Below are 22,896 nucleotides of genomic sequence, written 5' to 3'. Positions count from 1 at the left end.
AGTAAATCAAAATCATGATGGCTCCCCTGTATTTGACATTTAAAGACATTCTCAACAGAGTACTTCCTCTGAACAACAGACTTCCAACATTCACATTTTCAAAGGGTTTTTCACATTAGGAATATATGAATCTGATGTTTTCCAAACCAAAAGGCCTATTAAAATTCCTCCCAGGGGTTGGGGATTTAGCTCAGTGGTAGAGCGCTTGCCTAGCAAGCTCAAGCCCCTGGGTTCGGTCCCCAGCTCCGAAAAAAAAGAAAAAAAAAAATTCCTCCCACATCTTTTCAGTCATAGTCTTAACAATATGAGTGTTCTGATCCTCAGTAAAATTTCCAAAGGCGTGTCCACATTCCTTACATGCTCAGGACTCCTATGATCATAGATTTTCTGATACTGTGTAAGCTTACCATTTAAGGCTTTCCCACAGTCTTTGCATTTATAAGGTTTCAGATCTATCTGTACTCTCTGGAGTTTTAAGAGCTTTGCTATTTCTATATGTTCCTCCATTCCTTATATTCCATGGATTCTTTTATGTTGAGGAAGGCCTGATCCCCAATTGAAGATATTTCCACATTTTTTACAGTGAAAGGATTTTACAATGGTATGAATTTTCCAATATGCATTGAAGTATGACCTAATTCTAAATGTTTTCCCATGCTTCTTACATTCATAGGGTTTCTAATATACAGGTAGCTTAGAATTATTACAGGAACCCAGGGCCTTAGCTTAGAATTATTGTTAATGGCCTTTTCACATTCTTTATATTCATAAGGCTTCTACTAATATGAAATGTAGAGCCCAACTAGCTTGATTTTTGACTAAAGACCTTTATACATTCTTCACATTGGTTAGGTTTCTCACCAGTATGAATCACAATTGTGGGTTCTCTCATAAATTCTAAGTCTTGGACCATGAACAAAGCCTTTTCCACATTCCTTGCACTGATAGGGTTTCACATCAGTATGGATTTTCTGATGTTGAATAAGTTGGTACCAAGTCTGAAAGCTGACCAGCACTGTTCACTCACATTCAAAGGACTTCTTTCCAGCACGAATGCTCTGGTACTTAGTAAGCTGAGCCAGAACAGTGAAGGCCTTTCCACATTCCTTACACTGAATCGGTTTCTCATCAGAATCAATTTTCTGATGTTGCATGAGCTTTGAACAATCAAAGCCTTTCCCACACTCATTACATTCATATGGTTTCACAGCAGCATGAATAACCCTATGTCAAATAAGAGTGGAGACACATTTAAAGGACTTCCAACATTCCTTGCATTCAAATTGTTTTTAACCTGAATAAATTTGTTTTATGGCTCATAAGACAAAAGGCCTCTCTACACTCTTTGCATTTTCACCATTATGAAATCTCTGGTGGCGAATAAGATGTATATTAAGTCTAAAGGCTTTTCCACATTTCTTACAGTCAAAGGGTTTCTTTCCAGTGTGAACACTCTGATGCTCAGTAAAATTTGAACTTCTCCGAAAGAATTTCCCACATTCCTTGCACTGATATGGTTTTTCACCAGTATGAATTCTCTGATGTTGAGTAAGTAGGGACTGAAGTCTGAAAGCTGACCCACACAGCTTACACATGAAAGGTTTCACATTACTGTGAATACTCTGATGCTCAGTATAATTTGACCTTCGACGAAACAATTTCCCACATTCCTTGCACTGATATGGTTTTTCACCAGTATGGATTCTCTGATGTTGATTAAGCAGGGACTGAAGTCTGAAGTCTGACCCACACAGCTTACACTTGAAAGGTTTCACATTACTGTGAATACTCCGATGCTCAATAAAATTTGAACTTCTACGAAAGAATTTCCCACATTCCTTGCATTCATATGGTTTTTCACCAGTATGAATTCTCTGATGTTGAGTAAGTAGGCTCTGAAGTCTGAAGGCTGACCCACACAGATTACACTTGTAAGGTTTCACATTAGTGTGAATACTCTGATGCTCGGTATAATTTGACCTTCGACGGAAGAATTTCCCACATTCCTTGCACTGGTATGGTTTTTCATCAGTATGAATTCTCTGATGTTGATTAAGTAGGGACTGAAGTCTGAAGTCTAATCCACACAGCTTACATTTATAAGGTTTCACATTACTGTGAATACTCTGATGCTCAATAAAATTTGAGCGTCGACGAAAGAATTTTCCGCATTCCTCACACTGATATAGTTTCACATCAGTATGGATTCTCTGATGTTCAGTAAGATGGTACTTACGTCTGAAGACTGACCCACACAACTTACACTGGAAAGGCTTCTCATCAGTGTGAGTTTTCTGATGCTCAGAAAGATATGCTTGAAGCCTAAAAGCTTTCCCACATACATTACACCCAAAGGCTTTCTCACTGGTGTGAATATTCTGGTGCTGCATAAGGTAGGAGCCACTATTGAATATCTTTCCACACTGTTTACATTCAAATGATTTCTTTCCAGTATGAATGTTCCGGGGCTGAGTGATGAGCTCTGCTAGAACATTCAAGGCATTTCCATACTCTTCATAGTGAAAGGGTTTCTTACCAGAATGAATTTTCTGATGACGCATGAAGTTTGAGCGACGATTAAAGGCTTTCCCACACTCATTACATTCAAATGGTTTCACACCAGCATGAAGAAACTTATGTTGAACAAGGCTGGAGTCATGCTTGAAAGACTTACCACATTCACTACATTCAAAAGGTCTCTCATCACTGTGAGCGTTCAGATGTCTTGTAAGATGCTGTTGTATTTTGAAGGCCTTCCCACAATCCTTACATTCATAGGGTTTTTCTACAGAATGACTACTCTGATACTGAGTAAGAGTTGAACTACAACCAAAGTACTTCCCATACTCCTTACATTCATATAGTTTTTCTAAACTGTGAGTTAGAGTGTGGCAGGTGTAAGTGGGTACTTTTTCCTTGTTAGTATTCTTTTGATCAACATCTCCTTCTTGACAATCCTGTAGTCCTCTGAATGTACTATAGTTGTGGCCATTACTAAAACTGGAGCCCTTAAGTTCAAAAGTTTCACTTATATGCCTTATGGTCTGTTTGGATAATAAATTTATAGTATATATGTGGTTATCTGGAAATAGTTCTTGAGTTTCATATTCTGACTCCAAATCTGGAGAAAAAAAAGTAGAAAACAAGAATATTTTATTTTTCTGCTAACACATTTACAATCCATTAAATGAATGGTCTGACTCTACAGCATTTTCTGAGAAACTAAACTGGAGTTCGGAGAGCAGCAACAACAAACTTTATTTAAGAAAGTATCTTTATAGGTAGATCACTTAGAAATGGGAAGGCATGTCTGCTTAACAGGACTATAACTAATTATACTCAAATAATCTTATGGGGTTGGGTTTTTTTTTTTTTGCATAATACACACTTTTTGGTGAAGTTTTTGAACCAGTTAAATAACATTGCACAAATACAAAATATCTGTTAAACATTAAGAAAACTGTCAGGGACCTGAAAACCTCAAAAAAGGGTGGAGGTAAAAATCTGTGGTGCTGGTAATACAAATGGTAATAATACCAGCAACAAGGAACCAGGGTTACCAGGGTCATGAGTTCCACACCAGCTTGAACGATATACTGAAACTCTTTCTAAGAAAAATAAGAAAAAGCTAAAAAGAAAACAGAAAGAAAGCAGGAATAAAAAACTCATTGGAATTTTTTAAAAGAGTAAGGCTCTCTGGCTAGGGAAACTGTAGACATTCCCACATTCCTTGCATTGATATAGTTTTTCAGATCCTTACCTATCCCTCTTCTCCTCCAATTTCAATCACCTAATCTCATCCCTCAATCTGTACCAGACCACCTGCTGCAGCCTTCCTGTCCCCATCATGCAGATCTGCACTTCCAAACTTACTTTTACCCACTCACTGCTTGATCCCAATGCACAATTCCAACAGGTATTCCCTGGAAATCTGAAGGTCACTCTGGTCAGGGAAACAGGTAGGCTAACAGCAGATCTTTACTTTCTCCTCAATTCCTCCAACTCCAATTCCCAGTCTCATCCTTAGCTCTGTAGTGGACTACCTGCTATAGCCTCTCCTCACCCTTAGACCCCATTCCAAAGATCTAGTGGAACACCTGCTTTCCTCCCTCCTATGGGGATCCTACAACACTCCTAAATGTCAGCTCTCAATACCTAGAAACACATTTAACCTAGAACCCCTAATGGCAACACCTATCAGGACCCCAGAAGAACTTCCTACCAGGCAACACACTTTCCTAAGAACCAAAGAAAGCAACAGAAAGCAAAGAACACCCAACAAAGACAAGACCTGATATCAGCACCTAGAATTACAATTTTCCCAAATCCAAATGTCTATATGCCATGTTATACAAAAATACAATCCAGTCAGGGCAGTACATGTACACTAGAGCCTAGAACCCCTACTACAGCAGGACTTGAGTATTGCAACATGGCTAAAGTACAATAACAAGCATTACAATAGCCTTTATGAATATGATAGAGGCCATTAAAGAGAAAATGAAGAAATCCTTTTAAATAAATCTATGAAAACACAATTCATAAGTGGAAATCAATTAATTAAATAGGTCAAGACCTGAAAGTACAAATAGAATCAATAAAGAAAACCCAAACTGAGGGACATCTAGAAGTTAAAAGGTTAGGGACTAAAGAACACTCAGAGGAAAATCTCACAAACAGAATTCAAGAAATGGAAGACAGAATAGCAGAAATTGAAGACAGAATAGTAAAAATGGATATCTTTGTCAAAGAAAATGGTAAAGCTAAAAATGTTCCTTATGAATCATCTAGGAAATCAGGGACACCAAGAAAAGACCATATCTAAGAATAAGAACAGAGAAAGGAGGAGGGACCTAGGTCAAAGGCAAAGAAATATTTCCAACAAAATGATAAAAAGAAAATTATCCCAATTTAAAGAATGAGATGCTTATCAAGGTACAGGAAGCAATCAAAACACCAATTACACTGGACCAGAAAAGAAAGTTCTCTCAGCACATAATAAAACACATCAAAACACTAAACATATAAGACAAAGAAAGAATATTAAAAGGTATAAGGGGGAAAGACCAAGAAGCATAAAAAGGCAGAGTTATTAGACTAACACATGGCTTCCTAATCAAGAGTTTAGCAACCAGAATAGACTACACAGATGTACGACTCTAAGAGACCACAGACACCAGCCCAGACTAGTATACCCAGGAAAAATTTCTAACACTATAGATAGGTAAGAGACATTTCATGATAGAAATCAAATGTAAGCAGTATCTACGAACAAATCTACCCTATAAAAGGTTCTAGAACAGTGGTTCTCAACCTTCTTAATGTTGTGACCCTTTAATACAGTTTCTCATGTTGTGGTAACTACCACCATAAAAATTTTTTGTTATTTCATAACAATTTTGTTGCTGTTATGAATCATAATGTAAATATCTGATATTTCTGATTGTCCTAGGCAACCCCCTGTGAAAAGGGGTCACAAGTTTGAACCATTGCTCTAGCAGGAAAACACAAGTGATAAATAATCCCAGACTAGCAAATGAAAAAATGAGAAACACACACACCCGTACAACAAAGTAAGAGAAATCAAGAAACACTGCTCATTGATATCTCTCAACATCAGTGGGCTCTATTCCCCAGTAAAAGAACTCAGACCAACAGAATGGATTCAGAAAACTTCTGCTCTATCCAAGAAAAATACATTAACACCAAGAATAGACGTCACACCTCAGGGTAAAGAAATGAGGAAAAAATATTCCATTTCCAAACAAATAGAATTGCTTGAGCAAGCTGGTGTATCCATTTTAATATGTGACAAAATAGAGTTCAAACCAAAACTAACTAGAAGTGAAAAAGAAGGATAATACATGATCATCAAAAACAAAACAAAACAACAAACAACAAACAAAATGCCAACATATATGCACTGAACAGAAATCATTCAAGTTTGTAAAAGAAACATTATTTCTGCTTAAATCACATATGCTAATAATAATAATAATAGCATTAATAATAACAGGAGACTATAATACCCCACTCTCACCAATAGACAGGTCAACCGGACAAACTCAACAGAGAAATGCTGGCACTAACTGACATAATAAACCAAATGACCCAACAGATATTTACAGAACATATCACCCAAACACAAAAGAATATATCTTCTCAGACCCCGTCCATCTTTCTCCCAAAATTAACCACATACTTCCACAAAAAGGATGTCTCAAAAGACACAGAAAATTTAAATTAACACCTTGTATTCTATCTAGCCATTATGGATTAAACAAAAAGCTTACAAACTCATAAAAACTAAACAACTCATTATCAAAGGTCAAAGTATGTTGGTGTGCAGATGATGTGACAGCATACATAAGTGACTCTGAAGACTCCAATGGGGAACCATTACAGCTGATAAACACATTCAGCAAAGAAGCTCAATGCAAAATTAACTCACAACATTGGTAACCCTAAGTACAAAAGACAAATGGACTGAGATAGAGAAAGAAATCAGGGAAACAACACCTTTCACAACAGCCTTAATTAATATACAATATCATGGGGCTTGTACGGTAAAAACAGTAAGATACTGAAGAAAGAAAGTGAAGAAGATATCAGAAGATGGAAAGCTCTCCCATGCACTTGGATGGGTAGGATTCATATAGTAAATATAACCCTCATACCACAAGTACTCTACACATTCAATGAAATCATTGTCAAAATAACAACACAATTAATACTTCACAGATTTTTTTTTTTTTTTGGTTCTTTTTTTCGGAGCTGGGGACCGAACCCAGGGCCTTGTGCTTCCTAGGCAAGCGCTCTACCACTGAGCTAAATCCCCAACCCCTACTTCACAGATCTTGAAAGGCCAACTTTCATTTTATATGGAATACAAAATTAAAAAAAAAAAACCCAGGATAGTTTAAAAATTGTTCAGTAGTTGGGGATTTAGCTCAGTGGTAGAGCGCTTGCTTAGGAAGCGCAAGGCCCTGGGTTCGGTCCCCAGCTCCGAAAAAAAGAACCAAAAAAAAAAAAAAAAATGTTCAGTAATAAAAGAACTGTGGGAGGTATATCGCCATCCTGTAGTGTGATGTATTGTGTGGGCCTGGCCCTTTAAAGGATCCATAGTTGCTAGCCAACTAGTCTTCAAGGGAACTGTGAGACCCTATGAGCTTCAGTATCATTTGCTCTTGGACCTCTGTTGACAGACGAGTATAAAGCAGAGGCTGTGGTGGGGTAGGTAAGATGCAGATGGCAGAAGATGTGGGGTCAGAGAGATGAGTTGGTGCAGAAAAGAGACTGAGCAGAGTAAATAGGAGACTGCTGAGCCAGGAGGACCTGAGCTGAGCCAGAGAAGATATCCTTAGGAGACAGTTGAAAGTGAACTGAACCAGCAGAGTGAGGAGAGAAGACAGCTGGTGATGGCTGAGTCAGGAGAAGCGAGCTGAGCAGAGAGGCTGGCACAGCTGTTACAGTTCAGAACTGCTAGTACTGGGGAAACTGTGAGAAGAGACTGTCGAAGCACACTGTACGGAACTGAGGGAGGAACGGCTGGGAGAAACCTTTGAAGGAGCTGGGTTGGAAACTGGGAGGACGGAGGGGAGGGAGTTAAGAGAACTGGTTACTGTTTGTAAGAAAAGGAGACATTAAAAGCAACATTTAAAAGGAAAAGAACTATAGGTTACACCAACTCCAATCTCAAGCTGTACTACAGAGTATAAAAACAGTTTGTGTAGAGAAATTGTCATCCAGCAACATGGCTGCCCTGGCAAAGGATCACATCACAAAACTTTCTAGGTCTGTGTGATCCAGCTGGAATGACACATCTTTAATCCCTCTGGCAGGAATACAGCCATCCCACTAACTTAACTTTGTGTCAAGTCTAGCATGGCCGCCTCTGGAGCAGAGCCAGCAGGGTGTGGGCCTGTGGTTACAGTAAGCTTAAGGTTTGTTTATATTAAAATGTATATACTTCACTTCATGTTCCTCATTCGGAAACTGTTCTCCCTGCCAAGGTTAATGATGCCATGATAATTGGAAACAGCACAATTTGGAAAAGTAACAATGTGTCTATGTTCTTCAGCAAAATGGTAAATGCTGTGACCTTCAAGACAGCCCTTAAGGTTGTGAAAAAGACCTTTGACAACATGAGTTCAAGAATATATAAACAGGATTTCTCAACTATAAATATAAGAATGCAAAATATAAGAATGCAATATGAATTGTATGAGGGACTTCACAGATCTGAAAGAACAGAGGCAGCTACACTAATGAGTCCATAAAGAGAAAGGAATAGTTAAAAAACAAGGCTCATGGTTCAAGTAATTAAGAGTGAGTGCTGATCTTAGGGTGGAATCCCACCCAGCTAAGCTTATTGTTTGTGTTTACAAAGGCAGGCACACCTCTGGGTTCATTTGCTATGTTAAAAACATGTACTTGTCTTTTTCTAAGAATCAAGGGGCTAAAGTCACAAAATGCTGATTCATGGGATAATCAAAAGGGAACCTGGGGTAAACTATTGAATTGCTATGCAAGTAAAAGACTGGACTTTGGTCTGCAAGAGCTGAGCAACGTAGAGCGCTACCTAGAGAGTTAGTATAGCTCTATTAGAATTTTTTCTAGCAGGTAGTCTGACTTTGATCAGAAAACCCAAGAGCTGTCTTGAGCAACAGAGCTGCCTCAAGCAAAGAGCTGTCTTGAGTAGAGAGCTATCTAGGGGCCTATCTCAGGCAGATACAGAACTGTCAGCTGGCACCCTTCCAGTTGTTCTACCACTCCCTAACGCCCCTGCTTCAGGACTCCCTCTCCAAGCTGAGGCTGGACCTCAGCACCTCTGGCTGAAATATAGGTATGCCCTTGGCACATAGCTTTAACCTGCTGAATAACACTAATGGTAAAGTTAGTAGAAGGAAAGAGCCATGTCTGGAAGTGATATCTAATTGAGGGGCAGTCAAAGTGATGACTCAGAGACAGATTTGACAGAATGAGTCACAGATAGGATATGGCCATCTCTTGGGAGAACAGCACAGGAAACAGAAGCTATTTAAGAGCAGTGCAAGGAGAGACTTAGTTGAGAATTAATACAGTAGAGTTGAGTTAGTGGCAGTTCTGTTTATGGAGTTCAGAGGGTAGTTTTAACTTAGACATCTGTACAGAGACAGGGTCCAGAGAGAGAATAAGCTAGATACAAATGAAGACAGAATGAGACAGAGAATGAGAAGGAGCCAGAAGATTAGAACAGATTTCAAAAATTACTATGAAGCCAAGCACAGCAATTCAGTGAGAAGCCAAGAGAAGCCAGATTCAGTCAGCTTAGGGAGAAGCTGAGCCAGAACAGCGGAGTTGAGCCAGCCACCCAGAGTTTAGAAAGAGTTAAAAAGCTTAAGTTTATTTAGCAGTAAGCCTCTTAGATGACAATTATATCTGGCAAAAAAAAGATACTTTCGAAAGCATGGGATTGGCACAAAAACAGACATGTTGTTCAAGGGAAATTAATTGAAGACCCAGACATAAATCTACATACTTATGGATACCAGATTGTTGATTAAAGAAGCCAAAAATATACATTGGAAAAAAGACAGCATCTTGAAAAACTGGGGCCAGTCAAAAAGTACAGCTGCATATTTAAGAATGCAAATAGATCCATAATTATCACCCTGTACAAAACTCTACTCCAAATGGATCAAAGATTTCAACATGAAACCAGGTACACTGAGCCTATTAGAAGAAAAATGTGAAATAGACTTGAACTTACCAGCACAGGAAAAGACTGAAGAGAATATCATTAGCACAGCCACAGAGATCAACAATAATAAACAGGGCTTTCTAAAACTGAAGAGCTTCTACACAGTAAAGAGCATTGTCATTCTGACACAGTGGCAAGCTACAGAAGGGGGAAAGATTTTACCAACTATACATCCCATATAAAGCTATGTCCAGATTGTATAAAGAACTTAAAGAAACTAGGTATCAAGTAAACCAGCCAACTAAAAAATGGGGTACAGACCTAAACAGACTCTCAAAAGAGGAAATTCAAATGGCTGAGGCATACTTAAGGAAATCTTTAGCCACCAGGGGAAAATGCAAATCAAAGCTGCTTTGAGTTTTCATCCTACACCCATCAGAATGGCTAAGATCACTGAACAAATGACCACTCACGCTGACGGGCAGGTGGAGAGGGACTCTCATCCACTGATGCTGTGTGTGTAAATCTGTACCGTTACTATGGAAATCCATGTGGTGATTCCTCAGAAAGATGAAAATTTCTATACCTCAAGATCCAGCTCTACCACTCTTGGACACATACCCAACAGATGCTTCATCCCAGCACAGAGACACTTGCTCAACCATGTTCACTGCTGCTTTACTCACAATATTCAGAAATTGGAAACAACCTAGATGCCTATCAATAGAGGTATGGATAATGAAAATACAAAATGGAGTATTACTCGACTGTTGAGAAAATGAAATATAAAATGCTCAGGTAAGTATTGGATGAGACTAGAAAAAAAATCATTCTGAGTGGGGTATCAGAGATCCAGAAAACACAAAAATGGTATGTATTCACTTATATGACAATACTAGCTGTTAAATTAATGATAACCAAGCTATAACTCATAGAACTACAGAGGTTAGATATAGAGTAAGGAACTGGGGGAACACAGACTTTATTTGAAAAGGCAAATAAAACTAATAGTTATGGATGGAGGGGGTGGGGCCTAGAATGGAAGGATCAGTTGGGAAGGGAGAGAAAAGAAGGGGACAAGAGAGGAAATATGAGGAGAAATAGATAAAGTTAAGGGTCATTTGAGGAGTAGTATGGATATCTAACACGTAGAAACTTCCTAAAATATACACATATATGAGGGCTATCTAAATAAAACAGCCAAATACTAGGGCAGACAAGAGTCCCACCTGACCATCTCTTGTCCCCTTATAGTCCGAGAGTTGGGTTACATACATCTAATTGCGGGCTGAAGGGGCCTAAGCAAACCTTCAAACAGGCCAGGCTGCTGCCACAGGCTGCTGGCCAAGCTGGCAGGAATAACTAATTAATACATGATCTGACTTAAGCCCACTCCATCAGATGCAACCCATTCCTGACACAGGCTGAGTCACCAAGAACCTGAAACTAGTCAGGCTCCTAGGGTAAAGCCAAATATTCTGCTCTAAAACTGTTCTAAGAACACAAAAACAAATACAAAAACGTTGCAATAAAAGTCTCCTAAAGGGGGCTGGAGAGATGGCTCAGCGGTTAGAGCACTGACTGCTCTCCCAGAGGTCCTGAATTCAATTCCCATATGGTGGCTCACAACCATCTGTAGTGGGATCTGATGCGCTCTTCTGGTGTGTCTGAAAATAGCTACAGTGTACTCTTACACATAAAATAAATACATCTTTAAAAAAAAACTCTCCTAAAGACATTCTGGTACACTTATAGTTCAACCGTTTATATGTTCAGCCATCATCAGAGAAGCTTCCTCCTACAGCCGCTGGGAACAAACATGGAGGTCCACAGCAGACATTATGTAGACAGTAGAGACCTTGGGACACTCAGCCCTAAAAGGGATGTGTCCATCAGCTCCTCCCTCAGCACTCAAGGGAAGAAATGTAAAAGCCAGAGTGATGGAGGACACCAAGAAAACAAGGTCCTCTAAATAAACACCATCAAAGCACATGTGATATACAGGGACTGAAGCAGCATGCACAGGTATGGCCTGCGATACCCAATCTGCACCAGGTCCTTTGTGCGAGAATTATGGCTTCCAAGACAGTGTTCATATGGGATTCGGGATTCATGAGGGTGTAAACAAGTGGGTCAGTTTCTTTCACCTTTTCCTGGGCTATTTCCTTTTTGTCTGTTTTGTCCAATTCCAATGTGTTATTTTTTGTTTTAGCTTATTTTATTATGTAATTATTATCCCTTAGAAGTCTGTTTTCAAAGGAGAGACAGAAAGGAAGTGGATGCAGAGGGGAGGAGAGATGGGGAGGAACTGGGAATTCTACGGTGAGTAGAGGGAGGGGAAGACATAATCAGCATATACTATGTGAGGAAAATAAACCTATTCTCAATAAAAGGAAGGGAGAAAAGACTATGAAAATCTAATAGATACATTCAAAAAGTTTGACAATGAAATGTTCGAAAAGCTAAAATCAACCCCAAAAATCATGTAACATGGAAAGACTCATAAAGAAAACTTGTGATGATCATCTTGAGATGGTCATTTCATTAGTGTGAGAGTAACAAGATTGTTTACCTTAACTACAGCTGATGGAAGACGGTAGAGTGTATCCTACAGACGGATGCCTGGCACACTTAGAATCAAGTCTTACATTAATAACAGAGTAACGTGATCGTTTACATCAACTACGGCTGACGGAAGATTGTAGAGTGTATCCTACAGAGGGATGCCTGGCACATTCAGTATCAAACAGTTTGAGAAGTCGTGTCTGAACATGGGGCTGACGTAAGTCAATCGCTGTCAATGATTAACTTAGGTAACAACACTTTCTTTTCCTTCTGCTTTTTTAATTGTTGCTGTTATTTCATTGGTTTCTGTCTGTTTTTAATGATTCGGTCATCTTCACTGTATGTTTCTATGAAGGTATGTATGTAAACATACCATTTAATGATTCAGTCATCTCCATTTTATGTTTCTATGAGCGTGTGTATGTGTGTGTGTGTGTGTGTGTGTGTGTGTGTGTGTGTGTGTGCACACATACCATTTCCAGGTCCGCTGTCCAAGGAAGCCAAAAAGAGCATCAGCTCTTTGGAATGAGAGTATAGGAGGTTGCAAACCTGCATGTGGGTGGTGGAAATCGAGTGGGTACTGGGAGCCGAGCCCGGGTACTCTGTAAGAGCAGGAGGTACTCTTAACCACTACATGGCTGCTCCTGCCCCTCTATCCTTTGAGATGATCTCACACGGCATCTCTCTGACCACAAGCTGTGCCTGGCAGGGCTGCAGGCTCACCTGCCTCTTACTCACCTGGGCTCGGCCTGTCTGTTTCTTCCTTCACAGCCATCCAGGGCTCTTTCTCCTGCTCTAGTAAGGTGATCAGATATGGCTTGGAAATGCAACTTCCTACTTAAAAAAAAAAAACAAAAAACAAAAAAAAACACATAGTGTAGACTTTTTTTTTTTTTTTTTTTTTTTTGAGACTCAATTTAATTATCCCAGGATGTCCTAGAACCTGTTAAGTAAGCAAGGCTGGCCTGAGCATACTTGATCTGCCTGCCTCTGTCTCCCAAATGCTGGGACTGAAAGTGTGTGCCACCATGCTCTACCTGTGCAGATTTTTAAAATACAGACTTAATTATTATAAAAGTCTATATACAGCCTGGCATGGTAGGTGGATCAAGCCTGTGAACCCAGCAGGTAGGGGAATAAGCCAGGCAAGACTGGGCTTCATAACAAACCCAGATCTCAAGAAACCAAATCAGAATATTCTAAAAGCCAAAGTAATGCTGAGGAGAGACTTCAGAGAAGGAAAAGAGCAACCTGGGCAAGAAACCAGCTGCTTCAGAAAAGGGTTTAATCTCCTTTAAATAACGACAGGCACTTGTCACTAAGAGGAAAGCGTAATGGAGCAGTGAGAACGTGAACCCATAGGCTGTTCTGTGTGGTGTAGACCCCGTCTCTGCAGCTCACCACTGATGCCACTCACTTAGGCAGGGCCGTAGGATTCTATGCTTGATTTTCCATCTAAAACCGGGCATGGCAGCGCATACACAGTCACAACCCTTGAGGAGTGGAAGCAGGCAGGTGAGAAGTTCAAGGCTGGGTGTAGTTTCTTAGCAAGATCAAAGCCAGCCTGCAGTATGTGAGACCTGGCCTCAAAAAAAGCAATTAATAATACCTATTAACAACAACAATAATAATAAGGAGGAGGAGAAGGAGGAGGAGGAGGAGGAGGAGGAGTACTACTACTACTACTTAGGACAGGTTTATGATATCTATTGGGTAGGGCCAATATTAAGATTAAATACTATTTCAAATATTTGAAGTGTCTGATCTATATCAAAACAAAATCATTGTGTTTTTACATTTCCATGTATTTATTCAGTAGCGCTGGGGATGGACCAGGGCTTTGAACAGGCTATGGAAGGGCTGCTCTACTGAGTTACTCCCCAGCTATGGGAAGTGTTATCATCATGGTCATTATGCTGCCTCCCTCACATTCACACCTCATTCTTACACATTTGCTCAGTGAAAGAGACAAATCTACGAAGCAGGTAAAGGAAGTGTTCATTGAAGGAAACAGGATGTGACCACTTCTATCGTGAGTCAACTCTATTGATTCATTAGTACGTAAATCACAACGGCTCTTTCATTCAGATGTGTGTGTGTGTGTGTGTGTGTGTGTGTGTGTGTGTGTGTGTGTAGGTATGCACACATGCATGAATGCATGTCTGGATAGAGCAGAGACAAATGTTACGTATCTTTGTTGATTGATCTAGACTTTAACTTTGTGACAAGACAGGGTCTCACTGAACCTGGAGCTCACTGAGAGGACCTTAACAGGTGGGCAAGCCTGTGCTTCCAGAAGCTCCTGTTCCAGCCCAACAAACGTCACATTCTTCCTTTGGTAAGAAGAGAAGCTATCTCTTCTGAATTCTATTAACTAGATTTTATTTTGTGTGTGTGTGTGTGTGTGTGTGTGTGTGTGTGTGTGTGTGTGCATGAGCACCATGTATGTATGTATGTATGTATGTATGTATGTATGTATGTATGTATGTTTGTATGTCTGAGCACCACATGTGGGTATGACCATGGAGGCCAGAAGAAGATATTAGATGCCCTGGAACTGGAGTTCCACACAGTTGTGAGCCTTCTGTGCTGCTGGGAGTTGAACCTGGATCCTCTGCAAGAACAGCTGGTTCTCTTAACCACCCAGCTATCTCTCTAGGCCAAGATTCTATTGATGGCTTTATCTCTTTATTTATTTATGTGTTTGTCCTCACCCTATAGACTATTCTACCCTGAAACTCAGTTTGTGTCTGAGGGTGATGTTGCCCTCCCAGCAACCTTCCTGCCCCAGTCTTCTCAGTGACGCAGTGACAGGAATCAGCCACCATCCCAGCTTCAGCCACCACTGGGAACATGGGGCTGTCTTTTAATCAGAATGAGGAAAGCACACAGTGTATGGGACACATCATCATTCATGGGGCACAAGCCTTACCCAATGTGACGAGGTGGCTGTAGGTCTCCAACATCGTGTCCCTGTAGAGGACCTTCTGAGTAGCATCCAGGCAGGCCCACTCCTCCTGAGAGAAGTCAACAGCCACGTCCCTAAATGTCACTGACCCCTGAAAGAGCAAACACAGTAGAGTGAAATGGGGAAGCTTTCAGGATGGAAAGACAGAAGGGAAAGGACTCAGGCGAGGGAAGGGAGCCATAAGGAAATGCTCAAGGCCCCTGACTGCACGAGCTCCCCATAAACCACGACTGTGCCCTCCCCACATATCCAATAATGTGCCTCCTACTCCATCCATATCCTTCAGGTTACCCCACAGAAGAGAAATGTCACCTGGAGTCAGGGTGAATGACATAAGGATGCGGTGGGTCCTTGAGTTTATTCTACTATCACCTGATGTCATTGAGATTTGTTGTCATGAGAATGACTTTATACACTATGTAAGAGTCCATGAACTTACTACATAAGAGTACACATGGGCTGGAGAGATGGCTCAGCTGTTAAAAGGCTAGGCTCACAACCAAATATATGAGTCCACATAACGTGCATATTAGGTTTAACCTTCTGTACCATTAAAAAATCAAATTACTTTCCAGGTGACAATGTGTCTCAGGTCTTCCCTGACTCTGGAGACTGCAATCACCTCCTGTCACAGCCTGGATGACCTTTCCTCTGATCACTGAACTCTCTCCTAAAGCAAGTCACCTCCTCACAAATACACAGGGGACACTCACTCTCACACACTGGGTCATCAACCTGACAGCACACAGATGTCAATCAGGTTTCCCAGGGCAGTCAAATGAGGCCATCACCTCAAAGCTCTGAGGCCCCCAAAGCCCCTGTTTCCCTGTGGGACTGACACCTTCACTGCAGGGACAGTCCTCCCTGAGCACAGACCAAGCAGAGAGCACCCCTGGAGGAATGCACTCAAAGACAACCCCAGTCCCAGCTGGGGAGAGGAACCCACAGGAAGTGCTCAGACCTGCCAACCCTCACTGTAAAGGGGCAGACTGGGCTGGGGGACTCCAGATCCTTGGGAAGCTTCAAGAGGGAAAGACGGGAAGGAGTCACCTAAGCTGAAAGTCCCCCTGTGTCAAGGAGAAAAACACCAACTTACACAGACCGTGTGTTGAGAACTGGAGCTGGCCATTCTTCTTCAGGCTTCTTCCCCTGGGGACAAAAAGAAAGCCTGTCATTGGATTGTGACTTGATGTTCCCAGGCTGACTTCTGTCACTGTGATCTCAACAACTACATTTATTCCTCAAGCATCCCCACTCACTCTCTCCCCTCCCACCGCTCACAGTGCTTCCAGACCTGTACCCAGTTGCACCCAGCTGGCTTCGACTGATAATAAAGACCAGGCTGTATGGCCCAGAGCTGGGCAGGGAGATGGGGTGGGACTTCTGGATTGTTCAGGCAAAGGACCTGAGAGGGGAAAAGGAGACAGAGAGTTGCCATGACTTGGAGGGAGAAGGATCAGATTTAAGAACTGCAGAGAAAAGTCATCCAGCAATGTAGGTAAGGGAAAGCGGCCATATTGGGGGGAGGGGCTGCCCAGAAGGTCACAGGGCAGCAAAGATAAAACATACATTGAGAATACTGGGATACTGGAGGGAAACTTGTGCTAGCTGCAGGAGGTTTAGAAATGCCCAATCGTTGAGCTAGTCAGGGCATATCAAAATTAGTTGGCCAGAGGGGAGCATGTGTGTGTGCATCTCTGTGTGTGTGTGTGTGTGTGTGTGTGTGTGTGTGTGTGTGTGCACGCGTGCACGTGTGTGCATGCATGCCTGTGTCTTTCATTCTTGAATCCAGAGAGCTCTTGGGCTGGAGCCTCTCATGCAACCTGCCAGGAACCAAATCGGTTTAACTGCTTACTACTATACCTCAGTGTCTACTCTGATCCACGATTACAGTGTGCAATGTATCAAGTAAGCCATGAGTCTTAATGAAGATAATTAGCTGTAAAACATGCTGTCACAGGAGGTGAGTATGATCTGTTTCTCTCTTTCCATATTATGGGAGATTTTGCACAAAATAATTTTAATTCTGGTGTCTTAGGACTTTTTGATCCTAGAACTGAATTTCTCAACCTCAGTATGGTTAGCACAATTGTTCTGTCTTGGGCTGTGTGAGAACTGTCTTGTGCTCTGTACTACACTCAGCAGCACTGACCCTCGACTCACAAGCTCTGAGCAGCACACTCTGTTTCTTTTCAGACCTAGGGATAGGGGACTGAGGTGCGTATTTTACATATGAAAACAGATGAGGCCTCCAGGCTCTTCCAGAATTCCTCAGACCCTACCTGGCACACCCTGCCCCCAACCCTGAACTTTCCAGGCCAGGGGTTGGGCTGCCCTTCCCCCACAGGGTCTTCCCTATATAATCCAGACACTTTGGTCTCTCCTGCTCGTTTCCTTCTCTCCTTCTCTCTGCTCCACTCTTTCTCCCTTCCTCTCTTCCCCCTCCCCTCTCCCTTAGCAAGGTGACTTCTCTGGTCCTTGGTGCCAGTGATCTCACTGGAGAGCAGCTTCCCAATAAAGTTGTGTGTGTGTGTGTGTGTGTGTGTGTGTGTGTGTGTGTGTGTATACACACATACATATATATATATAATACAGATATTGATAAAGAAATACAAATACATATAGATAAAATCTGACTTGAATTGGCTCATTTCACTAGCAGAGAAATAATATCACACACAACCCTCAGATCTCCCTAAGACTTTGCCCTACAGAGCAGCCATCATCAAATGGCGACCTAGTACTCTAGCCAACAGGTCTAAGCCTTGGTTCAATACACTTTGTGATTGTGTATTTGTGAGACAGCCTCTTCTATATCTCAGGCTAGCCCTGAACTCCTAAAGCTCCTTCCTCCATCTCCCATGCTGAGATTACAGCCATGGACCTCCATGCCCAACTCTCGAGTACACATCTGTGATGGTTTGTATATGCTCGGCCCAGGGAGTCGCACTATTAGAAGGTGTGGTCCTGTTGGAGTAGGTGTATCACTGTGGGCATGGGCTGTAAGACCCTTATCCTAGCTGCCTGGAAGTCAGAATTCTGCTAGCAGCCTTCAGATGAAGATGTAGAACCCTCAGCTCAGCCTACACCATGCCTGCCTGGACTCTGTCGTGCCCCCAACTTGATATTGGACTGAATCTCTGTACCTGTAAGCCAGCCCAAGTTAAATGTTTTTATAAGAATTGCCTTGGTCGTGGTTATCTGTTCACAGCAGTAAAACCCTAAGACAACATCTGATAACCTTATGAAATCATACTTTTTTGTCTCCCCATAAGATTCATAAACAAACTTTCCTTCTTCTGTTATCCTTTCTCTGTACATCAGGTAGCCAGCCTGCCAGGGATTCTCTCGTCTCCTCCTCCCGTCTTGCCATAGGAGGGCTGGGACTGCAGACATGCACTGCAGCATCTGGCACTGCACAGCTCCATGCTTGCGTGCCCTGCACCCACTGAGCCATCTCCACAGTCCCCTATCTTTTACATTTCTGTGACAGGTCAGTATAGCTCATGACGTTTATAACTGCTTACGCTTCATAAAGTTGGTGACTGAAGGCCAGAGGTTAAAGTACAGGAGGTTCTGCTGGAAGTGACAGCATAGGTCTATATTCCAGCCCTGGGGAGGTAGAGGCAGGAGGCTTGCTCCAAGTCTCAGGCCAGCCTGGCCTCTGTGGTGCTGCAGTCAGTGGCGCTGGTTGAACTCAATTTTAACATTCAGTAATGACATTGAACCTTCAGAGGCCCAACAGGCATAAGGCCGCTCAAAACAGATTCAAATTTACAAACTGAAACTACTAGAAAAATATAAAGTCTCCATGACACTGGATATTTTTGGTATTACTCTAAAAACGTAAGTAACAAATGGACACATGGGGTTTATATCAAACTGAAAACTTTTCACACTGTGTTAGTTAGGGTCTCTACCTCTGTGAAGAGGTACCATGACTACAGCAACTTTCATAAAGGAAAACATTTAATGGAGCTGGCTTACAGTTTCAGAGGTTTAGTCCAGTATCACTATGCAGAAAGCACGGCAGCGTGCAGGCAGGCCTGGTGCTGGAGAAGGCATAACTTGAGCATAGGAGACCTCAAAATGCACTCCCACAGTGACACACTTCCTCCAGAAAGGTGACACCTATTCCAACAAGGCCAAAGCTACTAACGACAGTGCCACTCCCTGTGGGCTGATGGGGGCTAATTACATTCAAACTAGCACACATTGCAGAGGAAACAATCAATCAGGTAGAGGGACAGCTGAGAGAATAGAGAGAATAATTGCAAACTGCACATGCAAAGACGTCAACATCTAAAGTCCTGCACAGCAACTTTAAATGCAGACAAAGACAGACAGCAAGCCCACGAGAAGCTATTTCCCCAAATGGAACATCAATATGGCCTACTAACAGGACACGAGAAATTAGCCTCTCAGTGAGACACTGAAATCACAGGGCGAGGAGCAAATGGTTGTCATCGTTCCACTGCACCTGCGAACCTCAATCCACACGTGCTGGCCTGCTCATCTCTTGGTAGGGTTGCGTACCACAGCTACGCAGACGATGCTGGATTGAAAGCAGGGGTGCAAATGTCTCTGGGAGGTGCTGACTTTACAGTGGGATTGCTGCATCACCAGTTCTAGCTGTAACTGAGAATCTGCCATATTGTTTTCTACAATGACTGTATTAAATTTATATTCCCTCCACGATGTGTTCTTTCTCTACATTCTTTACTTTAAAAAAATTTTTTTTTCTTTCTGTGAATGAAAACTTTGCACCAGTAGATCCTCACCTCTGGGCTCTGACCTGTGCTCATGTACACATAACCTCATACACACAAATTTAAAATTGAAACAGTTAACCTGAAGACAAAAGCCAAACACCTACAATCTTGTTTGTGTAAAATGCGACACTGTTACCTCCTGGAACCAAGTAAGATGCTGGTTCCTGGGGTGTGAGTGGCTGAGGCTGGATGTGCAGCACCGTGGCTGACAGTGGGAGACATGGATCCTTAAGGGAGTTTGGAAGATGCTGATTGAACATTACAAAATTTTAGCTATACAACAAAAGTCCACATGCCATATCACGTAAAACAGTGGCTATGATTGAGTAGACAGTAAGCGTATTCTCTGCAAAAGTGGGACATCCCAAGGTATAGAAAACTTCAAAATACTATGCTATATATAATATAAAATTTTTCATCTGAAAAATTCTTTAAAAAGCTCTACATTAGCACATTCATTTTCTTTTGTTTTACAAACAGTGTCTCAGTGTGCTGCCCAGCTAGCCTGGACCTTGTTATGTGGACCAAGTTGACCCTGAACTCATAGTAATCCTCCTGCTTCTACTTCCCAAGTGCTGAGATTAAAATGTACACCACAAAGCCTAGCTTTTCTTTTTGGGTCCCTTTCTTAAATATCCAACCAGTAATCACTTTATTCCCCACACTCCCTTGTCCTGCAGAGAACTGAGGAGAATGAAGCCAAAATGGCCTCACAGAGCAACAACTAAAGCTCACCAGGCCCTTAGTGTACGGTGTCACTGCACTAACAGGCTCCACCACAGGCATTCTAAGGTCCATGACAGAACTAGAGAGCCAGAGGGGACAGAACCAAGACTCCAACCCGGATACCACAGACCCACATGACCACGTCCAACCACAGCATTGCTCACCTGATCTGGCCACACACACACACACACACACACACACTCTGAAAATTACTAGGCTTCAAAGATGCAAAATTTAGTGCTACCACTTTCCCATTCCCGAAACCCTCACGAGTGAACACATCCTCTATCGCCTACATTCTGGCCCTGTTTTGAAAGGCAGGCCTGTAAAGACCAAACGACATCTGTTCTGTGACGCCATCCAAACAGAAGTCGGCTTAGAAAATCAGAGTTTGAAAGACCTAACGTTGATTTCTGGAAGTCCCTATCAATAACATGTTAGGAAAAGGGTGTGGTTCTAGAGAAGACGACAAGGTTCATTGAAACGATAATGAATATTAAGTGGAAAGGGAAGGGACAACGTACGAGCCCCAGTGTTGAAGGTACCGATTTGCACGTTCCTCCTTCATTTACCGACAATTCCATAGTCTAAACCGAAAACCTCACGACCAAAACTGAAACACCAAACTCACCCTTGGGCCTTAGATGTGTAGCAATAATGCTTTCATTCTTCTCCAGCTCTCCTTTGGAATAATGCCCGACTAGGGGAGGAGCATGAGATCCCAGACTGTATCCGAGAGCATCCTCACTGAGCACTTCTTCCTTCACTTCCCACAACACTCACGTGGCTAGGGCTCTGAGATGCTTACGGAATTCAACAAGCAGCTGCCCCCCTAGGCGACCCTGGGAGGTAGTTCCGGCATCATGTGCTTCCCCCCAAGCTCGAGTCTGAACCTCAGGGAAAGCTTCCCTTCAGACTAGTCACCTGACTTCTCCTTAGTGATGCTTAGTCCTCCGCTCCATCCCTGGGACCGCGAGAGAAAATGACAAGCACAGAAAATGACACAGATGATGCAGAGAGCTCCAGGTGTGTACACGCCAAGAGACGCACACGCTCACACCTCTCACCATCCCAGCCACCCTACACCTGGGCCCACAGCATTCCTAGCCCGCTGACTCCTGCCTTACTCTGTGGAGACCGAAGCCAACCAGCAATTTCTTCTTTCAACCAGAAAGATAAGACCTTCCGTATTGGTGGCACCGGGTTGCCAAAGACCCTTGGATGTTTCTGGAGCTAGCGAAGCCTTCAAGTAACCCGGCGTTTCAGAGAGATCCCAGCATGCAACTTAGCCCAGCCCATCCGGGAACTGGGCCCAGGGGCTTGTGGGAGTTCCCACGGTGGGGGGCGAGAAACTCCGGGTGCTTAAAGGGGAGTTCCCCGTGCTTAAAGGGGAGGCTCCCTCCTGTGATCAAAACGCAGGTCCGGGTTCTGTGCATAACTGATTCTCTGTCCTGTGGAGTGGACAGGGGAGCTGAAATTTTAAAATTCAGAGTAGGAAGTTAAGATCAGATCGGGATGGATGCTTTGCCTGAGTCCCACTGAGGATTCCACCTCGCTGTGGTCCAGTAGGGACTGAACTAAAGAATTGGTTGGTTTTTAAACGTGGGTATTTCAGAGAGCCAGATGTTCTGGACCCTTCCAGGGTTCAATGTCCCTGTTATTTAAGGAAATTTGAGTGACGACTACATCTGTATGTATCACCACAACTGTGTCCAATAGGCAGTCATTTACCTCATTTAGAGGATGAATGACTAGCACATGTAAGTATCCTAAGGGGGGCGGGGGAGCATAGGCCTCTTTTTTGTAGGATAAACACATTTATAGAAACATGACACTATTGAACTTTCAAACCCACTTTTGTTGTTTCTCATATTTTTAAAGAACTTTTTCCAAACGTGATAGAAAGTAATTGTGAAAAGACTAGACAATCCTAGTAATAAAACCAATCCTATTAAATATACTGGAAATTATGTAAATAATTTCAGAGCACAGCTGATTATGTCATCAAAGCCAGTACCACCTGGGTGAGTCTTACACATTACCAGGTCCAGCCACTAGCACAAGGTGCATCCTTGGCTGCTTCACACAGCAGCCTTTCTGGATCTCCATGTAGGAACCCCCTGATTCATGGCATCAGAGGCTTCCCTTAGTCAGGAAGGGAAATTCCATCTTTGATTATAAAG

General features: G+C 42.3%; 1 protein-coding gene across 2 annotated transcripts; it reads right to left on the bottom strand.

The window, feature by feature from the left end:
- Positions 1-728: 728 nt before the first annotated feature.
- On the bottom strand, positions 729-21,996 carry LOC116892409 (zinc finger protein 60-like). 2 transcript variants are annotated; one of them, XM_032894088.1, is made up of 6 exons: positions 21,841-21,996; positions 21,345-21,677; positions 16,312-16,364; positions 15,180-15,306; positions 12,986-13,084; positions 729-3,121 (listed from the first exon to the last, which is right to left on the bottom strand). In XM_032894088.1, the coding sequence occupies exons 3-6, from the start codon at positions 16,342-16,344 to the stop codon at positions 1,317-1,319; spliced, it is 2,064 nt and encodes a 687-aa protein (XP_032749979.1). In that variant the 5' UTR covers positions 16,345-16,364; positions 21,345-21,677; positions 21,841-21,996; the 3' UTR covers positions 729-1,316. The 2 variants fall into 2 exon arrangements, with proteins under 2 accessions (XP_032749979.1, XP_032749980.1); XM_032894089.1 differs by lacking the exon at positions 21,345-21,677.
- Between the last annotated feature and the right edge of the window lie 900 nt (positions 21,997-22,896).

The sequence above is a fragment of the Rattus rattus genome, chromosome 2 (genome assembly GCF_011064425.1).
Source record: "Rattus rattus isolate New Zealand chromosome 2, Rrattus_CSIRO_v1, whole genome shotgun sequence".
NCBI lineage: Eukaryota > Metazoa > Chordata > Mammalia > Rodentia > Muridae > Rattus > Rattus rattus.
This window is presented reverse-complemented; position numbering and strand designations above follow the sequence as displayed.